Raw genomic sequence first — 23,202 nt, 5'->3', positions numbered from 1 at the left:
AGAAAAAATACTATAAAACCATTAGGCTTTGTTTGCGAGTTTAAAACGGAATGGAATGAATGTTTTGAAAAACAGGAATAAGCAAGTGGAAGAAAAGAGGACATTGAGAGAGGAGAGCTTTGGGGGGTTAATTTTTCTTCATATATAAGTACAAAACTCTCCTCATTTGTGGAACTAAAAGTTGTATTGAATGAGATTTTTGGAGGGTTTATGTGAATTTTTTAAATTTAATTCATATTGTTATAATATTCTTAATATTAAAAATATATGAATCATTATCATTAGTTTATCATTCTCTAAAAAAAACATTCTTTCAAAAAATATGAATGATTTCTCAATTTCTCTCGATATTTTCCACCCAACAAAACTATCTTTTCCCCTCCATCTAAACCAAGCCTTAGAAAAACGAAACAGTAATCTTCTACAAATTAGGCCAATACTTGTCTTCCTTGTAGGAAAAAAAAAGGATTTCTATATGATTTTTGTTTAGGAAAACAAAAAAAAGACGGTTTTAATTTCTATATGTATTTTGAGGAAATCACATTTATTTTTTTATGTTAATTCTCCGATAGTCAGGAGAATCAGCTCGAAGATAGGTTAAATATAGCCAGAATCTACTCCATCCAAAAATCAAAGTTAAATTTCTCTTGAATAATTCTTTATTGATAAAACTCATCAACCACTTAAGTTTAATTGTTTTGATGAGAATCGCATGAAATGATAACAAGTAAATTAGTAAAAAAAATAAAAATAACATGTACGTAGTCAATGAAAATGATTTATCAATATTTGTGAGTTATAGATCTGTAAAATCACACCACCTAGAGCATTTTCTCAATGAAATGTCATAGTAGTTCATTAATTGATGTGGGTGATGATGGAGTAGTACGTACACATATATTAATTTCTCTATCTTAATCGGCGAATATACTAATCATAATCAACAAAGTTGTGGACAAATGTCAGCATTATCACAAAGTACAGGATGGGATAAACAGAGAGAAAAAGTTTCTAGTCGATCATCAATCATATAGTACTACACCAACACCAAGTCATGGGTTGGCGTTGCTCCTCCTCTTTCACCATTTATGCTATGTACTATTTTTTCCATGTTTGCAGCTTCTTGTAGCAAAATCTGAATGCTTGAAAGGTATATGTATGACAAGGGTACCACCGAAATAATTACTCAATCAATTATTTCATGTAACGTTTTTTAAAAATTATGAAATTTGTCAGAAATTTTGCGTGCACACAAAAACTTTCCCCCCACCCTTGTTGGAAGGAGACAGTTAACGGTGGGGCTATGTTGGTTGGATTCCACATACTAAATAGTTACATGAATATATAAAATTCGGGGATGAAAAAAATAATATTTTTTGAAAGAGAAAATAACAATAATTTATTCAGGAAAATATTATTTTATGTATATATATATGTTGGTGTTGTTTAATGATGATTGAAAAATCGAAAAAGTGTACACTGACTCCACATATATCCTATTATTAGTTTTCTTTGATAAATATATGTAGAAGCAAAATTTATGGTATAAATATGTCTTAGCTTTCATTTGGTTTGTAAAAAGGTAAATATAAAAGAGTCGATTTGTATCTTAACGTCTTAAATTTTTAGATGGAGATGTTGTGTCGTCCTCTTTTACGGCCGTAGAACATTGACATATTGTCGCATCCAATTCTCCGAAACTCCAAAATATATAGAAGGCAGGGCGAAAAGAGAAGAGAGAGGGAAATGATGGAGCGAGGGGAAATATGATAGAGAGAGGGGGGGAATATGAGTGAGAAATATATATATCATTTAATGTTTTATAATTGATAAAAAAAAAAGTAATGCATTTTTAAAGAATAATGTTTTTTGTTTATATTTAATATCAACAAACACACCTATGTTGCTTATATTTGAGATTAAAGAGAATACATAGTACTAAGTAAATAGGGGTGCTCGCGGTGCGGTTTGATTGGATAATCACATGTGGTTCAATTCGATTTGGATGACTATATTAAAAATTTTAAACTGATCCGATTCAATTATATACGGTTTAATTTTGATCGGTTTTTGGATACCAAAATGTAAAATATATATTTTTTAATTACTTTTTTAAGAATATAATATTTTTATTAATATTAATATTACGCAAACACAGTAAAATAATAGGTTTCATGTAAAATATATTAAAAAAATTAAAATTACAATATGAAAATAATCAATTATTTTTGAAACATATAAAGTAAGAAATAATGTAGATTAAATTTGTGCAATATATAATATGCAAAACCAACAAGCAACATTATATATAAAACCGAGGGAGTATATATGCATTGTTCATACAAATTAAAGTGTGCTTGCAAGGACAGAACTTTTATAGAGTATTTTTATTCAAAAAGAATTAATTATGAGAATTGTCTTAGTATGAAACTCAACCAATATTTTTGTACCAATCCATCTCTGTGCGCTGAAGACCGGAGACATTGACCTTATATTACGCACGCAAACTCATTCAAACGCTGAATAGATTCTTAATTTAAAATAATGATATACCACTGTTGATTACTACAGTGAACTTTTAAAAAAAATCTACAACGAGAAGCTTCACAACACCATCACAAATTGGATTTAGCTAAATGATGCCTTAAATTATGTCAATCTTCTAGAAGGTCTTCCCACAGATTGAGAGAGAAGATATGATTATTTAAGTTGATCGTGAAAAGGATAAAGCTCAACACACCAAGTGGGTCATTAGTGATCAAAAGTAACGGTTAGGTGGGGTAAGAAATCTAGGATCAAATATACATGAAATCATGATTCATGAGGCAATGGAAAACATCTAATGCTGCCAATTAAACCATTCATTTTCATTTTATAGGCCGGCAATAATACATGCGTACGCGGTTACTTTGTTACCGTATACACAAATCCAAATTAATATATTTTTTACAAAGTAATATAGAATGAAATATTGAATAAGTTAGAAAAATATGAGGTGTACATATTTACAAATTTAGTGATGCAGTAATTAGTTGAAAACTATTTTATGTAGACGACAAGATAAAATATTATTTGTATTATTAATAACTTTATCTTATTTTATTTGTTTGATGAGTTATTTTATTTTGTCTATTTATTGAGCTCCCCAAACGTATCTGACAAGCAAGTTAAGCAACCCCCAATCACAGCAACAAATTGATACTTTTATATCCCTATGTACATATTAGCAATAATCTATTAAGTATTTTATGTAAAACATCCCTAAATCCCGTAAAACTGAAAATTTTAAAATAGACCACAAAAGCAAACGTGTCAAGTACACTACCAAAAAAAAAAACGTGTCAGGTCAAAATTGTTCATTTTTCATCTTAATTTTAAAATAAAAAATTTGTAGAGGACCTTTTATTCCGTAAATGCTTGGTCAAAAAATAAATAAAATCCTAAATGTTTGGATCAGACTTCATTTCAACGTAACAAAAACATTTAGATAAGATGACACAAATTTCTTCTAACTGTACTCAGTTTAAATTCAACTTTAAGATGCAGCAACTTTAAAACTCTTAAGCGTGTGTTTGTAATCCATTTGAATCTCAGGCTTGACTGATTAGTTTCCGTAATTGCGCATGTAAAGGATACGGTTAAAAAAAAAAAACTTCAACACACTCACTCACCAATAAAAAGTGTACATCAATCCTTTTGCGGCAATCTAAAATTGGATCAGTTCTTTGCAAATAGAAACGCACGAACGTAAAAGGATTCCCAAATTCTTTTGCATGCTTGTGTTGTGAACATCCTTTGCTTTTGTTGAATGAATCCCATCACTTTTTCTCCTTTTGTGATTTATAATGTGAACAAACACACATGCAGATTAACTTGCCTTTTGTTTTACCGACAACTTAACTTTTCGTGAATCTAAAATGTAGATTTCTTATAAGAACAGTTATGGTACGTCATACAATTTTATTTCAAAACTTTGGATTTTCTTTTGGTTGTTTCAGTATCACTATATATTTTCCTTTAAGTTTCTTCAAAAATGTAGAAACGCATGTATGAAGAATTTGTAAGTACAACTAAGATGTTAACGATATGAACATTTCTAACTCATAATTCACGAATTTTTTAATACCTACTTGTATGTGAGATTTTCTGCTACATTTTTTCGAAAAAAAAATGTCCGAATAAAGTCGATGCCAGGCCAAATATTGGTTGTGACTTGTGATGTACAAGTGCCAAAACATTTTAAAAGCTTCTTCTTGGCTGTGAATGCGGTTGCAGAGCATTGTCTTTCATCTTATCTTGTAAATAAGAAACTCTAGAAGCTTTGTATCATTACAAAAAATGCTCTGGGAAATAATCGACCTAGTACGTATATATAGGTGACACATAAAAAGGACGTACACCAATAACTTCTGCACCAAGTAGTTTTGAAAATATTAATGAAATAATATTGTGTATGTTTGGTTCGATTGTGAAAAGTGAGTTAATCGTAAAATGATTTATTTTTTAATACATTTATGCAGGGTCGTTTCTACGAAATCAGAGACTCGGCTCTATAAGTGAAATGAGGCACATAATAAAATAAAAATGTATTTTTTTTTTAAAAGAACAGTGTTCTATTTAAATTTTTTAAATGATAAATACAAGGTGTCGTATATATGTTGTATATCCAAAGGTGAAAATCACTACCGTATACATGAGAACCTCAAACCATCATCCCAAAATTACTTTGCTATGAAGGTTCTGAATTGCGACAAGATTGGTGGTGCCTGGATGATGTTTTGATTCATAAAAATTGCGACACGATTGGATAAGGCGGTGCGATTGAGCAAGTCGGCAACAACCATATTGTGTACTTACTGCAAATCGCGATACAATTCAGGGCAAACACAACACGTTTTCTTCGGCATTTGTGTACCATATAAGCTTTTCATTCATCATTTCTTTGGGTAATCTTGAAAACCAAATGAGGAAACTATTATGAAAATTGGAAACTTCTTTGAGTGAGATTCTTGAGTTGAGAAACAACATTTTGAGTGGTGAGATCTCATTAGAGAAATTATGTGAATTCACATAATTTCTCAATAAAAACGACAATTTATTTTTAAAACCAACTTGAGAACTGCCCCGTGATCCCATTTCTTCGACGGATTAAAAGAGACATTAACTTACAAGGCTGAATTTAAAATTTCAATTTAACCGGTATGCATTAAACGGATCAATCCGACCAACGTAACCCATTTTGCCACGCGTAGAACAAAAAAAATCTTATTGACAAGTGCCCTAATGTCACTTGTCAAAAAAGAAACTAAAAATGAAAATAAATGATAAAATCAACGTAAAAAAAAAATCACTTTCTAAAATTTAAAGATAACAAATGCACCATTTTCTAATTTTTTATTTTTTTTAAAAACTTCTTATCAGCATTTCTCTATTTAAAAAACATGGTGAAATACCGAATTGATACGTGCTGCAAAAGTTTCGAGTACAAAAACAAAACAAAAAAATGAAAGAAAACAAAAGAAAGTGGACCAAGGATTGATCAGATTTTGTGGTTCACATGCACACGACCGAAAACTATTTCAATAAGCCATTTTGAGAATATAAAATAAATTAAAATATTGATTTGAATAAGAAAAATTGATTAAACGGCGTTAGAATCCAGAACGTGGCAGTGTATGCGGAACCCCGTTCACACACAAAACCTGTTAAGCAGTCAAACATCACGTATGAATGCATCGACTCAACTCTCTCCCTCCTTATGCATTCAATGAATGCCACCGGCTCAACCTTTTCTTTTATTTCATTTTTCTTTAAGAAGCAAAAATATAATTTTATTTCAATAAAAATGCACTTTAAAATACAAGAAATACTATGTTTTTTGTTTTTGTTTTGAAAGATCAGGAAATGCGATATTAGATGCCGATTCGAGTACATGATAACCTTTTATTTCATTAGTCCCATATTATATCACACAAAATTTTATTGACAAATTATATCACACAAATTAAAAAGGTACAATAAATTTTGTATGAAAAAAAAATAGGAGTTGTATTACAAAATTATTCTCCATTCAAGATAATAAAAAAAATTAATAAATAGTTAATGATATATTAGAAAAAACAACATTAAGTCCCCATAAATTTAGCTTCATTATTGGTAGAGACAATGGATATTTTATGCAGGAGCCGATATTCGAACCCCAAACACTCACTTCTCCACATTTAATTGTGTGAGTTCTAGCCACTAGGCTACTTGACAAAAAAAAGCATTAATGTCTCATTAGTACTATACAATGACTTATAATTTGGGGGAAAAAAAATCATGACTTATAATTTAGGATAGAGAGTATATACTTCATTCCTCTCATAATAATTGTCACTTTTAAACCAACTAATTGAACTTAAATGATTGAGAAGCTTTATGAAAGAGAAAAATTGATTAGAATAACAAGAGTTTAATCTTTGGATGGAACAATTTTGTTTTTATCAGGTAGCTTAGTGGTTAGAATTGACTTTATAAGGTGAACAAGTGAGGTGTCTGGGATTTGAACCCCGACACCTACATATAATAATGCATTGTCCTACCAACTGAGCTATTCTCACGGCGCAAGTAGATGAATGGTACGTAGTTACTTGGTACTTGTGGAACTTCAGATTACCTATTTTTCATGTTAACAAGAGAGTTAACAAATCCTTTTTTGTTATTTTGTATTTTTTCTCTTTCTCAAAATAAATGTATCTTTAAAATACTAATGAAACAATTATTATATTTTTCTATTCATAGTATATTTTTATTTATCAAATTTCATTTCACATTAAAATCAACTAAACTAACAATTTCTTTCTTCTAGAGCTGCCAACAATCCAAATGTGACAATTAAATTGAGAGGAGGGAGTACAATTTGGTGACCTACAATTGCCGGTCAACTATCCCCTTTCATTTTCTATACCTTTGTTCCTTTCACACACCTCTCTCACTCTTTTTTCTTGCAAACCCAAAACTCTCTTTTTTCTCTCTCTTCAACTTTTACTACTTACTATTACCACAAGAGCGTGTTGTCTACAAATGAAGGATTTGGATTTGTGCATTTGAGATATCATATGGAGAAGAAAGACATGGGTCTAAGTGTGAAGAGTGAGGATGTTGTTGATTCCTCCTCATCTTTGCTAAATAATGGTTATCAATTTTCAAGCGTGTTTGATTTCTGTGAGGTTGAAAGGAGTTCTTCTTTAGGGTTTATGGAGTTACTTGGTGGTCATGACTATAGTCCTCTCCTTGATGTACCACAACTATCAACCATGTCTACTGTTAAGGCTTCATCTGACACCACTGGAAAAGAGTGTTCTGAGGTTTTGAACCAGCAACAACCTGCAACTCCTAATTCTTGTTCGATTTCATCAGCATCTAGTGAAGCAGTCAATGATAATAAAACTCTTGTTGACCAAGCAGAAGAAGATGAAGAAGAAGAAAAGCAAAAGACAAATAAACAGTGGGTTTTTTTCTTCTTCTAATTTTCTCTTTTTTTTGGTGTTTACTCGTGAACATTTTTATTTCAGCTGTGTTGAAGAAGACAAATATTTAAACATTTTTTTTTTTTGGTGGGGTTATGGTTTTCTTGAGTTTCATTTCATTTCTCTCTAGTGTTTTTTTTGTTAGTACAAATAACTTCAAAAAAAGTGAATGGTTGTTGGAATCTCACTTCAAACATTTATAATTTGAGGTGGTATGGTATAAAGTACGTATGTGCTTTTATATAATCTAATTAGATTAGATTAATTAGCAAATGAATATGTTGGTGCGGACTTGCTTTTTGATTTTGTTTTGATCAGATTGATTAATTAAATTAGGATGGTTCTAATCAAGATTTGATGGATTATGGGATCTGGTTGTATATATGTGATTAGGTTGAAAACGAAGAAGACAAATCTAAAGAGACAGAGAGAACCAAGATTTGCTTTCATGACGAAAAGCGAGGTTGATCATCTGGAAGATGGATACCGATGGAGAAAGTACGGTCAAAAAGCTGTCAAAAATAGCCCTTTTCCAAGGTACCACTCATAAAAATTCTTTGAGTTCACACTCTTTTTGGTTTAATTAATTTAGATTTTAGACCCAAAAACATTTAGTAAACTAGTAACATTTGGAATATGCTATGTGTTTATGTTTGTGTAGGAGCTACTATCGTTGCACCACTGCTTCATGTAATGTCAAGAAACGTGTGGAACGTTCTTATACTGATCCAAGCATTGTAGTCACAACTTATGAAGGCCAACATACACATCCAAGTCCAACTATGTCCCGTTCCGCCTTTGCCGGAGTTCAAATACCACAACCCGCCGGTGTAGTCTCGGGTGGATTTTCAACCACTAACTTTGGTTCAGTTTTGCAAGGGAACTACTTATCACAATATCATCAACAACCCTATCAACATCAACAACTACTTGTTAATACATTGTCCTCTTTGAGTCACCCTTATAACAATTCTTCATCATTCAAGAATTCACCTTTTACTACTCAAGAGAGAGTACAGCTTTGTAATCCAGGAACAACTGCATTTCTTAGGGATAATGGGTTACTTCAAGATGTTGTTCCTTCACATATGTTGAAAGAAAAGTAGATAACTATATATGATTTGATAAATAACTTCATTATTGCTTTCTATGTTATTTATTTCTTTTTTTAGTAGTATATTTTGTTGCTGACTTTTTCTATAAGACTTAGGTAACAACTATGTAATTTTTCTTCCTAATATGACTGATAGGTGGTGATATTGGTGATGATCATACTTGTAAAGTCCACTTTATCTTTTTCCATGTAGCCCACATAATCATGATTATTGTACTGTACCATGATGGATCATGATCCAATGCAGGGTCTGGTTGTTGTTCTACTTTAATATTAGTATCTTAGTATAGAATTGAAAGAAAAAAGGAACAAAGTTATGTCATTGGTGGGGTTGTGCCGTGAGGGAAATTGAAATGGTAAAAAAATAGTGAAGAGTTTTCTTCTATATCTATTTTTAACCATATGATTTTGACTTCTCATTTGTCTTGTATTTTTGTTTCTTTTTGATGAAGGAATGTGCATTGATTTCACTGATGTATAGTTGTTAGGTTAAGGTTTTTAAAAAGGGAACCACTGGTGTAGAAGTCTTACTATGTTTTGTTCTTGTAAAACAAATTATAGTTTCAATTTTGTTCTTGTAAAACAAATTATAGTTTCAATTAGAAGAATTTTTGGTGAAAGTTTTGTAATATGGAAGCAAGGTTATAAATAGGGAAGAACAATTCAACCACTCCTATCTATTTTGAGTTAGAAGTTTAAATGCTTCTTTATATCCTGCACGCTATGCAATTGCAATCCATTGATAAAAGAAGAACATAAACAAAAGGAGAAAAAGCTATACAAGCTATAAGGATATGTGTGATATGGTCATATATATGATGTAATAGATCTTGATAAGGACACATGTTATCTTTCTTTATGAAGGAATAAAGACAACCCGTGCTTGTTTATAATTTTGGTTTTATTTGAACATGTGTGTGAGAGTATATCTTTGTGAAAGAATATAATTGAAATAATTCAAATTATATGGTCGTTCACGGATAGGTATATGCTAAGTTAACACATTGGTAGAGGTTATATTATATACGACACGCCACCGTTAAGAAGGACCACTTTGGCTTGGTCTCTTTCATTCTTTTATTATACGCTTTGGTTTTATTTCTCTTAAATGGTAAATGGCAGATACATTGTATCGAATAAAAATCATTCACTTGTTTAGCATAAAGCAGAGAACAATCAGTAACCTAGTTGTTTTTGTTCCAATGCCAAAATTGTGTTTTAAAATTTGTCAATATTCTTCTATTCCTCTGTACGTGGTCAGTGGCAAGTAAATGCTGCCCCTGTTACAAACCTGCTCACTTGATCAAGTACTAACTAAGCAATATATATCAAACTTATTTTTTTAATACACCAATGTATCAAACTTGAAATTAAGTGCATCTTCTTACTATATTATAAAGATAAATGCCTATGATTTTACCATTTTATCTTTAGAAGGGGCATTTTAATAATTTCCTATTGATGAGGTGTGCTTAGTGCCACCTCATCATTTTTAGGGTGCATTTCTCATTTTGCCCCTCGCCATTTTTTTTAATTATTTTATAATTTTAATATTTTTAATAACTTTTATAATTTTTATATTTTTAATAACTTTTAACTATTTTTCAATTTTTTCACCCAAATTCAGTTGCTTCTACATTGCCGTTGTGGGAGATTAAGGTATCATTTGACCCGACTTTTTTCCAACTTCTCTACATTTTTAAGGAGAAGTTAGGTCAAACACACTATCAATTATTTTAATTTCAATATTGTTTAATCATCATAACCTCATAAATATTTTTATTCACAATGTCATTTAATGATACCAAATACTTTTATTTCCTTTCTTCAACCTCGCAAATATTTACACATACACATTAACGTTTAGAGTAATATTTTATGTCCATTTGTCTGTGTTTTTGTTACGCTAATGCATATAACTTTTGACTATTTTCCAATTTTTTTATTTTTAACTATATTCTAATTTTTCCTCCCAAATTCAGTTGCTTCTACACTGCCGTTGTGGGAGATTAAGATACCGTTTGACCCGGTTCTTTTTCAACTTTTCTACATTTTTAAGGAGAAGTTAAACCAAGTACAATATCAATTAAGTACTTACTAAAAAATGTACTTTTTTTAATGCATAAAATTGAATGGAATGAGCTTTGGCCAAACATTGTTGAATGCTACTCTCTCCGTTTTTAAATATAAGCAAAATTGACTTTTTAGGTTCATTCATTTAATGATGTATGTGGTTTATAATATAGACCACATACATCATTAAATGAATGAACTTAAAAAATTATTTTTGCTTATATTTAAAAACGGAGGGAGTACTTCAAAAAACTACTTCTCGACAATTTATTTCACAAGCATCTATGATCACGTTGGGAACCTTTTATTTTATTTTATAATATTATATTTCAATATGTTTTTTTCTTCCATTTAATTTTTTTTTAGCCGTTTCATTTAAATTTTTTAAGGAGGTTCCATTTAATTTTAATACATTTTTTTCAAAGAAATTTGATTATCTTTTTATCACTTATATATTTAATTTAAATATCGTTTAATCATAACAACCTCACATATATTTTTATTCACGCTATCATTTAATGATACAAAATATTTTTATTTTCTTTCTTCAACTTCGCAAATATACAGTCACACATATTAGCATTTAGAGTAATACTTTATGTATGTCTGTTTTTTTGTTAATGCATATAATTTTTATAAAATTTTGATTTTAATTAAAAGTAAAATTGTAGATGTCTTTTCTTCAAAAAAAAGGCATATAAATTATGCATATCTTTTTCTTATTCAAAAAAACTAAACATTGCTAAATATAAAATGTATTATTTTCTATTTTGTCAGCATTAGACGATAGAATTTTGTATAAGTTTGATAATGACCCGAAAGATGTCTTTCTTTATGTAGTGGGAATATAGTTGATGTAACACTATGGGAAAAATACTATGTAGCTTTATCATTTACCATCTATTTACCTTGAGTTCTTTGCTTCCATTTTGTAGTCAACGGCAATCCAAATATATGTAACAATTGGTCAGGTTCGAGGCTTCTCATCAACCTACATCATCCGGTTGTTGAGAAGTTTAAGACTTAGTAAGTTTGCATTATGATTTCACAATACAGTGTTAGAGTAACTTATTATTTCACAATCCGATTTGATTGTTTTTTGACCATGTTTCTTGAATTGTTGTTGTGACCTTAACACTTCTTAAGCTCAGAGTCAAAGCTTCAGTTAGAACTTAAGTCAGAGTTTGACTTCTTCTCAACGTACTTCGTACAACGATTTTTCAAACTGTCTCAGGTTAGGCCAATTGCTGAATTTATAAACTTAGTCAATGTCTGCTTTTTTTATGCACAAACATGCTTTGAGTTTTTTTACGCACAAATTAAAAATACATATTGCATTATTCTTTATTTCATGTGCATAATTTGTGTTAGGAAACATACTGCATCACTATTTGGAAAACAACTAAATTCAACCCTAACCAGTTTGGATTGTATTATGAGAGTTGCACCAAATGTTCGAAGACATCAATGTCAAATGGTGCTAGCTATATATGCACGTGCGGAAGTGATGCTTAATTTTCATTTGTTTCAACAATGTTAATTGGTCAACGGGGTACATATAATGTACATGCATGCGTTTATCTAGACTTTATAGGAAGATAATAGGAAGATAAATTAGAAGTCATGCTACATTTTCTTTAGCTTAAAATCAGTCATGCTACCTTTATTTTATAAATTATATGTAAATATATTCAAATACATCTTATCCATGTAAATATGCATTAGACTAATATTGCAGTTATTTTCCTGTTTAGCATTTCCCAAACGAGGTGTCAAGAATAATTCTGAAAGGAAAGCGCAAAACAATCACTCTCATTGATGACCAGACACAGAGACTGTATAACTGTCACCTCATTACCGCCGATAGAGCAAGCTATAAAAATTACTTGGGTGGGAAGTGGTTCAATTTCTGCAGATAGCGAGTGATGGAAGAAGGTGGTAAGCTCATCTCTGATCTCGAAAAGTCACAGAAGAACTTGCAAATTCGAGTTATTCCAAAGTAGATCTTTGTTGTTGAACTATTTGAACTTCTACTATTTTGACGTATCGCTTTGGACAAACCATCTTGATTTTGGGATGTCATTTGTTCTTTTCATTTTGTCAGGTGTAAATATTGGCAAAAATCCCTTTTTGGTTAGTCTATGAAGCTTGCAATCTCTTTTATAAACCTAACTATTATGTAACGTTAATCTGATTGTTAGTTCCAATTAGTATCATGTTAATTGTACTATTGTTTTCCTAATATCTTGAACAAAATAAAACATGCTCTTTTCCTACAGTAAATCTTTATAATGCTTTGGTAAATATTTTAAAAATGTATATATATATATATATATATATATATATATATATATATATATATATATAACTTCTAATTAACAATGCAATTTGTTTTATACCTAGCACTTCTCAAATGAGATATCAATGACATTTCTAAAAGGAACACGGAAAACGATCACACTCATCGACAAACAAGCTCAAAAAAGGTATAAGTGTCGCTTGATAACGGCACAGAGAGCAAGTTACAAAAAATACTTAGGCGGCCAATGGTTCAAATTTTTCCGAGAACATATGTTTGAGGTAGGTGATAATTTAATTTTTGATCTAGAGAAGCCACCTAAAAATATGCACGTTCAAGTCGTTTTCAAATAAAGATTTGGTGTTCATGATCCGCACTTTCAACAGATCACCTTAACTCTAATCCTAGACTAGATTATCTTCAGTCACCGATTCTACTTCTTTGCTTGATTTCATTTGATGTAAATATGGGTATCAATCATTTTTTTGGTAACTCTATAACAACAACACTTTTTTTTTTTTTTTTTATAATTTTGGATAATACGTAAATTCACAGATCATTGGTTCCTTTATTGGTTCCAATTGTTTTCATCCTAAATATTATGTCAATTCCTAATCTCATAAACTGATTATATGCTCTCTTAATCAGCCCATACATATTTTATGATGAATCACAATGTTCCATCATTTTAACATCTCTTCTTTCGAAGAATTTTTTTATCGAATACGTTATTGAACCCGTACGAAACACGGGTTTGTAACTAGTTCATTTAAAAAATTAATAGACAAAAATATGTGAAAAAGTTGTATAGTGCCTAAAAAATTCCATATAGTTTTTTTTATCATGTCTTGTAGTATATTTTAAGTTTCACAGAAATCTTGATTTAGAAATTTTAAGTATGTTTGATGTTTGATATGAATTTTTAAAAATCCTAAAAAGGTAACATTTTACAAGAATTTTATGATTGGATTTTCTAGCAAAAATATCCACAAAAGGGTGAAAATCAAAGATACATTGAACCATGATTCTCACAAGCCATGATTCCTAAGAAAATTCCACACACTAAACGCCAAATTGAAAAGTAAGGAGTGATTTACGTTACACACGTCATGACTAAAAGGGTGAATCCTCAATAGAGCAGAACCCTGCACCAAAAACAAAAACCTGGTTATCTAAATATTACCATAAAAGGGTCGAGTAATTCAGTGTGTGTTTGGTTCTGAGGTGTGTAGAATTGATTCTGACAGAATTGATTTATGTTTGGATGCAATAATGCAGAATTGATTAAACAGAATGATTGTTGTTCGGATAGTTTTGATCAAAATTACTTTTGAATGTATAATTACCAAAATAGACATAGTTAAATACAAATAAATAGAAATTACTAAATTAAGATAATTAAGTGCAATATAGTCCTAAAATATAAGGTATTACAATACTAACATCATGAAAATAAAAATTACAAATAGATAATAGAATTTAAAGTGCAATAGAGTATTAAAATATTATTACAAAACTAACATAATGTGTATTATAGTACTAAAATATTGATATAATAATTTAAAGTACAATACTAATTATTTTGCCTGTGCTCAATAATTTCATTGCAGAATTTTTTCTTCTTGTTGTTCTCTTCACCACAATTTTTCCTTGTAGGAGATGATGTTGTTATATAAGCTGATGGTAATAAATTTTTGGATTAAATTTGGGAAGGGTGGTTGAATTATGGTTGAGAAAAGTGGACTGTGAAGGGGGAATGGAATTAATAGAATTGAGAGTTAAGACTGCAGAAAATAAATGTTATTCTCTTCACCAACATTTATTTTAATAAGACTGCAGAAAGAAAAAATTCGGTTGGAGAAGGGTTAGAAAAATTAATGAGGGCAGGGATGGAATTAATAGAATTGAGGGTGTAGAATTGATTCTAGGAAAGTAAGAAGCTAGGAATTGTAGCTTCAACTAGAATTGCTTTTGGAGGATAAAAGCTATTTTGAAAAGCCAAACCAAACATGTTAAATATTGCAGAATTGCTTTTGAAATGCTCCAGAATTGATTCTGGCTTTGCAAAAGCCAAACCAAACAGAGGCTCAACTTGTTTGAACTAATTAAAAAGAATTTAGAGATTTTGAGTTTAAACCTGGATGATGGAGTAAAAATATAGTTAACTATTAATATTTATCAGCTTATTTGGGTTGGTCTGATGATGTTGGTTTAAAACTTTGGAGAAGGTCTAAGTGATTCTCGCCGATACCATTTTTAATGGATTAGTTTGTCTTTTAAAAAAAAACTATTAACATTACCATTTAAAAATAAATTATCACCACAAAAATCAAATTTGAGTTTTTTTCTCACTCAGTTGGTGGCAGAGTAGTCTTCTGAAAGGAAGTAAAGCAATGCAATAAACATAATAAACTATTATCAGACTAATTCAGTAGCAATTTAGAAGGTCTTAACTTCAATGATAGTAATTGTAAACAATTTGGAATTTCATAAGACCAACAGATTTGTTTTGTCAAAACTAAACTTGTCTTTTGTCAAAACAACATGATTTGTTTTTGACAGCCCGTGGCCATGAACAAGATTTGTTTCCTCATTTCCTGTATAGTTGCATCATGTTAAGCTCATAAGTCAATGAATGTTGTGGTTACGAGGATTGATTTTGCTACCTAAAAAGGCCTAACGACGTAGTAGTTTGTTGCCCACTTGCTTTCTATTCATGTGTAATTAATCATTGATATATAAATACTTTTACATTGGATAAACCATATATAAAATTAAATTAGATTTTACATTTTGTTTATAAAAAAAGTGATAGAGTGTGATAGAGTCATACTTTAAGCAAGGCTCAAGAAGCAAAAACTGATCATTTGCAAGAAGTGGCAAAACATAAACATCCTCAATGCACAAACTTACTATAATAATTACAAAAAGTCCAATTATTCTAATTGTTTTATAGTTTCAACATTTTCGATGTGAAAACTTAAATCTGTTTCTTTAAAAGTAAATACCCAACCCTCACATTGGTCCCCCTTCAATTAAAAAATGTTAAGTTAGTACCTCATTTTGCATAAAGCTTGTCAAGTTAGTCCTTTCATCATGTATTTGTTAATCATGGTACCTCATTGATACCATGTAATTTCAGACACCAATTTAAGGGACCAATATGTCATGACAACGTTTCTAAGACACCAATATGATTCTGAAATTGATACACCCTATAAAATGAGGGGATGAGTTGGACATTTACTCATTTCTCTTAAACATAGAAGTTTCTAATTGTTCACTATGGGAAAAAAATGAGGGAAATTACTAATGGTTTTTAATTGATATACTAAACATCGAAGGGAACAAAACCAGTACAAATAGTTAACATAATAAATCGTCTTTTAATTAATTTTACTTGCACATTCTGACATAAGTTTACTAAAGTGTAATTAGTACAGAAAACTGGAACATGCCATCAGATCGTGACCATATGTAATATGTGGGACCTCATCAGACATGACATCGGAACTTGTACACGGCTACTCGCAGGTACCCTCCCGAATCCACCCTGTCTTTGACGGGCAAAACACAAATTGATTGGATTTGGGTTTTCCCCGATTTCAAAAGACGGGAGTTGGGGGAAACTAGGGACACTAATACCTATCTCCGATCCCGCCTTGCTTGTATCAAAATTCCATTATTATCTCTCTTAAATTAGAAATCCTCAAACAAACCCTTAAATTACATTCATATATTTTTATTTTTATTATGGTAAAGCCTTAAGCAAGTAGTTTCCTCTACTTTTTGTTTATAGCCATGTCTAGACTTCACTACAAGTAAGATAACTTAGATTTTCATTAATGAATCAGAATTTGGGCTTGGTAAATTCAACGGGGCTACAGAACAATTTTCAAAACAATTATGAACCAATTAGAATAAAAGAAAAGATCTAGAAAGGTAAAAAGGTTTTCAACTTCTTGAAACAGTAATGAAACGATTACTAGAATAAAAGAAGATCTATCAGCAGCTATAGAAATTCCATTAAAAGAAATTTGATTAATAAATAACCTAAAACATAGTTGTGGAGCAATGATTTATTGGTGAATTATGAATACCCTAATAATACCTTGATGTGCAAGTAAACCAGCAAACAAAGAGAAAAAATACCATGAGCTTTACAAACAAAAAAACAATCATAAGCTCCTCTAGAAAACCACTACTACTCCCAATCATAAGCAAGCAATTTTCTCCCAATCTTTTGATAAGAGTAAACATTAATAGTAGCGGTTTTAACAAGTTCTGTGAAATGTTTACGGTTTTCCCAATCATAGAAGATGCGTACAGGCCTTTGGTTTCGAAGAGAAAGCCCAGTGACCACAGAAAGCAGCTCATCAACACCGATATAAGCCAAACGAGGTTTCTTCATGGCAGTAGCAGCCAAGGGTCCAAGTTCAACAGCATTTATGATTCCACAACCATAATTTGACTCCAACTTAGCCACATTATCTTTGATACCAAAACCAACGAAGGTGTAATTTGGAAGATTAAGAAAACTAACCGGTGATTGGGGAACCCTTTCATAAGCACCACTAAACATAATAATGAGATACGAAACTCCATCGCAGAGGTGCACAGAGCTGCATTTAGACGATGGTGAATAAGGAGGCACATGCCACTCGGCACCAGACCCAAAAAACCTTTGTCGTGTCATAAGCTGGGCTCAAGAAACGCGAGATATAGTCATCAACCTCATGCGGCTCATCCCCATATACATCATGATCATATACAACAGTGGTATTGATGGAAACACCGTTCAGATTGAACGACTCAACACTAACATAATTCATGTTTTCCATGTCATGATGGAAGAAGAAGAATGGGAAAATGAAGCAGATGGAACTTGGAAGAAAGATACGGCGCAGCTTCTATAATGATAAATAGTTGATTTAGGGTTAAGCGTGTGTTTTATTATGGGCTTGGGCCATAATAAAATATTAAATCAAGTGAATTTCTCCTCTTATATAGGCTCTTGGATTTTTTTTGTTCCTTACCAAATTTAAGACATGAATTAGACACAAAAAGATCATACATGAGTTAAGTTTGTAGCACTCCTCTTGCAAGATGATGTGGTTTTTCAATCGGGTTAAATAACGCATGGAATGATTTCTTCGATTGTCCTAGGTCGAACCGAGGAAGATTCAAAAGCATGAAACAAATATAACCAATGTAATGTATAATTTGGTTGATGTCTTTGAATGATATTGTGCGCGTATAGAGAACATGATTCTCACATTGTTGTCTTTTTGAAATGTTATTTTCTTTGAACAGAACACATCCATATGAACCAATTGATGGGGAACAATACTCAACACATGCCAATCTAGTATCACCAAATTTGAGATGACCATTAAGTTGGCTCTTCAATTTAGAGAGTGTAACATTAGGTTTTTTATACATTATCCTTTGTTTAATTGGGGATAATTTATTTCTATCAAAGAAAAATCTAATTTTTTTCATCTTTATTCTTACAATTAGTTAATTTTCATCTCAAGAACATCAAACCTCTTCATCTTCTTCATTCGACATGTGATCTTGATCTTCTTCGTTCCACAATCGAATCCTACTTTTCATTAGGAGTTAATTACCGTCAGTTCATCAAGGGGTAATGTAGGTCTCACCAAAAAGATTTTTTTACAGTCACTTAGCATTTTAATCTCAAGGATCATCAAACTTCTCCATCTCGTTTATTTTAAATTAAATGAGATTTAAAATACGACCAACCAAATATCTTTACCAAAATCATAGAAGTCAGAAGTTACAAAATACATGTATCTCATGACCAAATATGTCAAAAAAAAATAAAAATACACCCATAATGTATTCTACTTTGACTTATGCACACCTCTCCTCATGCTTCCTTGGTAGTGGAAGACATCACTTGCTTCCATGAGAATATAATGCATAGAATCCCAAGCAGGAGTGACCTCTTGTTCCCCTCACCCCCCACTCCCAGCAAAAGCATCATAAAGGCTAAGTGTATCATACATCTATATCTTGGGATCAAGTCTGCGGGAGTACCTCTATGCTCATGTGGTGCTGCCACTGCAACCTTCTTCAGATGGCTTCATTTGCCCTCCTTCAAGTATGGATAATAGGTAAGGGAGGAGATTGTCTCCAGTTTTTTTCTCTCATGTGTAACCCAGGCCCTCCAATAAATAAGTGAAATAATGTATTTGAAATACCAAGGCATATATCTAAGTGCAGTATCCCATAGGTTGACGACACAAACGCCTCAATCCTCCTCTCCTAACACATGATTGATCTAGATACTAAGAATACGCTAGGTCTACATCATCTCTGGACATCAAATGTGGGTCTTTGTATAACTAGCTGCCTCAGGATACTCTGCACATATCCATATTCAAAAGAAAATTAACTACAACTTGTGTTTTTTTTTTTTTTTTTTGGTTCTTCACCAAGCAAGTCCAATTTAAATGGGTGCGAACCATTCTGGGGCAGTCACTAGTTTACCTACTCCAAATAGAACCTTTGGTAAAGGGAGAAATTTGAAACTAAATAACTCAATCTCACTTTGGTTCAAAATATTTGCTCGAAATTTCTGTAGTAATTAAATATAACTCGAAGAAGATAAAACCTCAAATTTCAGTATAACTTCAAATAATTTGAACCTTGATCCAAACTTCAACTTTTTACAATATTAACTCGAAGAAGTTATATTTTAAAGTTTGGATCAAGGTTCACTGTCAGAGACACCTTTTTACAAGCAATTACTTTAAATGTAGTAAATATAACTCGAAGAAGATAAAATTGGATCAAGGTTGTTTTCAGTATAAGACATGTGATAGCAGCAATATCAAATAACAGTTCAATACTTTTGACTTTCGCAAATAATTCACAACTGTTAAATAATTTTGCTTAAATAATTTAGAAGGGATTGTTGCTATTCTGCCTCATAATGGCAAAACAATTTGTTGGCAGCATACTTATTTTTTGTCTACTTCTGATATGCATGAATGGATTAAGGCTGATGGTGATAGTTTGATTTCTCACCTGTTCTTGGCATGCTCGCTATCGCTACTTAGCCAATGTCAAACAGATCAGAGGGGGGTATTTTAATTTCATTTTAACAGGATTAGGTGCAAGCCACTCGGTGTCAAACCCAATAACCTTTGTCTTATGATTGGAATTACTTGTTGAACCAAAAGAAAAAATATGGTCATCCACCACATTCTGCTTATCTGTAGTAATGGTTTTGATAGATATGAGTCCCTATATATAAGTACATTGTGTGGTGGACAGTGACAGATTTGAAATAAGTTATTGTAGGTGAAATAATGGGTACACAGTGGGCATAATTATTAAAGCAAATAGTAGGTGAAATAATGGGCATACAGTGAGCATAATTATTAAAGCAAATAGTAGGTGAAATAATGGGCACACAGTTGCCATAATTATTAAAGCAAATAGTAGGTGAAATAAGTCACGAGGGACTAGACAACACTAGGGACTATCACTGAGAACTTGACAACACTGACAATTATTAAAGCAAACACTGAGGTCTTGACAACACCGACAATTTTGACCGAATACAAACAAATATTGGATTGCAATTTTCAAAACAGCTCACGCTCCAACTTTTCCAACAACTCTTTTTTCCGGTCATCGAGATGCTCTTCGGAATTTAACTTTACATACAGTTTCATTTTCTTCAATCTGTTTTTCTCCTGTTGCACCAAGGTGAACTATTTCAATTGTTCAATCTCTTGTACTTTGATTTCTTTGAATTCAACCCACTCCTTTTTCACTTCCTCCAAGGAAGCAGCGTCCTTGCTTTTCTTTTTACCTTTTTTTTTAGCTGCCTCCCTACCCATTGGACGAGCACTAGATCCTACTGAGTCCCCGTGAGATCTCTTAGATCCACTATTTCCTGACCCAACATTTCCTCCCATTTGACTACCATGACGTGGTTGATCACGGAGAGCGCGGCATTCTTCCTTTAAAGTAAATTGAACATTCTTCCCACATGCATATAATTCCTGGGCTTTTGCCAAAACATCATCTTCTGACGAACCGCTTCCTTGCAAACGCTTAGCGCCATCATAAGCACCAACCCATTTATTTATTAATTTGCTCATATAATTAAAACGGTTTTGGCATGCAGCTGCATCGCGCGGAGAATTGAATGAGCAATGCTCATTACAATACTCAGCAATTTTACACCAATATGGTTCACTTGTCTGGTTTCTCCCGACAACACTGCATATTCCATATTTTATCCACCCACTAATTAATACTAAATTTTGTTCAGTGTTCCACGATGGTTGTTGGTTTTTCTTGCTCTTAGGAGTTGTATCCTCTGGAATTGGATTGACTTCATTAACTCTTGTCATTCCACCACGATTTATTTGTGATGAAAATTCAGGATATTCATCAGTATTTTCAATAAGCTTATGTTCTTCTTTTTTTTTTGACAGAAAATTGCAAAGTACTTCTTCTTCGATTCATCTTTTATTTGAATGAATTGCAACGTTGTTCTATGTTTGATCACATCATGGCAATAGCATCAGTTTAAAAAAACTAAAATTCCTATGAAGCCACGTCAATACAAAAATGTTTATACAAAAATCACAATGTAAAAAAAAAAAAAAAAACAAGTTGTTGCCGTTACGTAAAAAAAAAAGGTTGTCGCCATTATTACGTTAAAAAACAACGTTGATGTTAACAAATAAAAGTAAACAATTGCATCAGCTTATCATATACTGTCAAATTTTGACAATGCTGCACAAGATGAGATTTGATTAAAGTTGTGGAAGAATACGTATAAAACATTTTATGTGAATGCTCTACCATGGAAGATTGTTAACAAATTTGAGGAAGCATAAGATGGGGATTGGTAATCCTATGTGTAGGTTCTGTCATGATGAGATTGAGTCTGAAATTCATGTTTTGAGGGACTGTCCAAAAGCCACGGCACTTTGATTGTGTGCAGTGGACAATGCTGCAAGAACAAGTTTCTTTGAAGGTGATTTATCTAGTTGGATTATATTTAATTTGTTTACTAATGTCTATTGGAATCATAATGTGGAGTGGAGAGACTTTTGGGCCACCGCTTGTCACGCTATATGGAATTGGAGAAACAAGGAAACTCATAATGACAACTACCAAAGACCTTTACATGCTAAAAATATTATTATGAGTTATGTTAATTATTATCACAATGTATTAGCAAAGTCTGTTATTGTGATATCTCAGCCGAGACATTTGGAGGAAGTGGGATGGAAGGAACCACTGATTGCGTGGGTCAAGATCAATACTAACGAAGCTTGTAAGGATGGTAGTATCGCGGGGTGTGGAGGACTTAGGGTTCGTTTGACCCTACTTTTTTTTAGGTCTAAAGGTCACTTTTAGAATAAAGTTGAAAATTAAAACTTTGAAGTTGAAGTTAAAGTTGTTTGGTATTTGTTGTTTTTTTCAACTTAATTAGTACTTTTAAGTTCAAATTTGTTTGGCAAAATATTTTTAAAAGAGCTTTGAGATTTTATTACAAATTATCATAAATAAAATAAAAGATTTTTTTTTTCTTTTATAAAAAATTAAATTTTGTAAAGGCCTGATTTTTTTTAGACCAAATGAAAATGTATAAATTATTATATAAAACATTATCATAAATTAAATTGAAAGCGTTTGGTAATCCAATATTAGAAACATAACACATCATAAACTTGAACGATTTTTGTTTTCCAACAACTTAGTGGCTATTTGATTTCTAGCTCTGTCCATGTAGCTTCCATTATACAGCATGAGTTTCCATTCTAAACATATTATAACTTTCATCTCGGTGTTAAGAGTTTCTCGAATCCAAGTCCATCCATGAGAATAAAGAAATCTATTACCTTGCTTTAGTAAGTACTTTATATGATATTCATATGCAATCATCGCTGCCCCATAACATATTTTATAAAACATGCATTTTCTTTTTTTAACTTTTCTTGAATGCTCATTGATCTGATTAGAAGAAATCTATAAACAATTTCAAAAAAATGACATTAGTAGCCATAGTTGCAATTCATTTATTCTAAATGGATGAAAAAGAGATCTAAGAAAACTAATAGGTAAGAAACTGAATAGACTTACCGAGATAAAGATCCATATAAGATCAAAGGTAATCAAACAATATAATAAACAAAAAGCAAGCTAGT

General features: G+C 31.5%; 3 protein-coding genes across 3 annotated transcripts; 1 reads left to right on the top strand and 2 right to left on the bottom strand.

Annotated features, from left to right (window-relative positions):
- The first annotated feature begins 6,963 nt into the window (after nucleotides 1–6,963).
- LOC11416788 (WRKY transcription factor 23) lies at nucleotides 6,964–9,095 on the top strand. The gene is made up of 3 exons (XM_003591333.4): nucleotides 6,964–7,489; nucleotides 7,905–8,048; nucleotides 8,173–9,095. The coding sequence occupies exons 1-3, from the start codon at nucleotides 7,101–7,103 to the stop codon at nucleotides 8,615–8,617; spliced, it is 978 nt and encodes a 325-aa protein (XP_003591381.1). The 5' UTR covers nucleotides 6,964–7,100; the 3' UTR covers nucleotides 8,618–9,095.
- A 7,923-nt stretch (nucleotides 9,096–17,018) lies between these two features.
- LOC112419303 (uncharacterized) lies at nucleotides 17,019–17,889 on the bottom strand. The gene has a single exon (XM_024776809.2). It carries the CDS (start codon nucleotides 17,691–17,693, stop codon nucleotides 17,202–17,204), a length of 492 nt encoding a protein of 163 aa, XP_024632577.1. The 5' UTR covers nucleotides 17,694–17,889; the 3' UTR covers nucleotides 17,019–17,201.
- Nucleotides 17,890–20,745: 2,856 nt separating this feature from the next.
- On the bottom strand, nucleotides 20,746–21,393 carry LOC11417068 (glutathione S-transferase T3). Its single transcript, XM_003591330.2, has one exon. It carries the CDS (start codon nucleotides 21,391–21,393, stop codon nucleotides 20,746–20,748), a length of 648 nt encoding a protein of 215 aa, XP_003591378.2.
- Nucleotides 21,394–23,202: the final 1,809 nt, after the last annotated feature.

The sequence above is a fragment of the Medicago truncatula genome, chromosome 1, assembly GCF_003473485.1.
Source record: "Medicago truncatula cultivar Jemalong A17 chromosome 1, MtrunA17r5.0-ANR, whole genome shotgun sequence".
In the NCBI taxonomy this organism is placed as follows: Eukaryota; Viridiplantae; Streptophyta; class Magnoliopsida; order Fabales; family Fabaceae; genus Medicago; species Medicago truncatula.
This window is presented reverse-complemented; position numbering and strand designations above follow the sequence as displayed.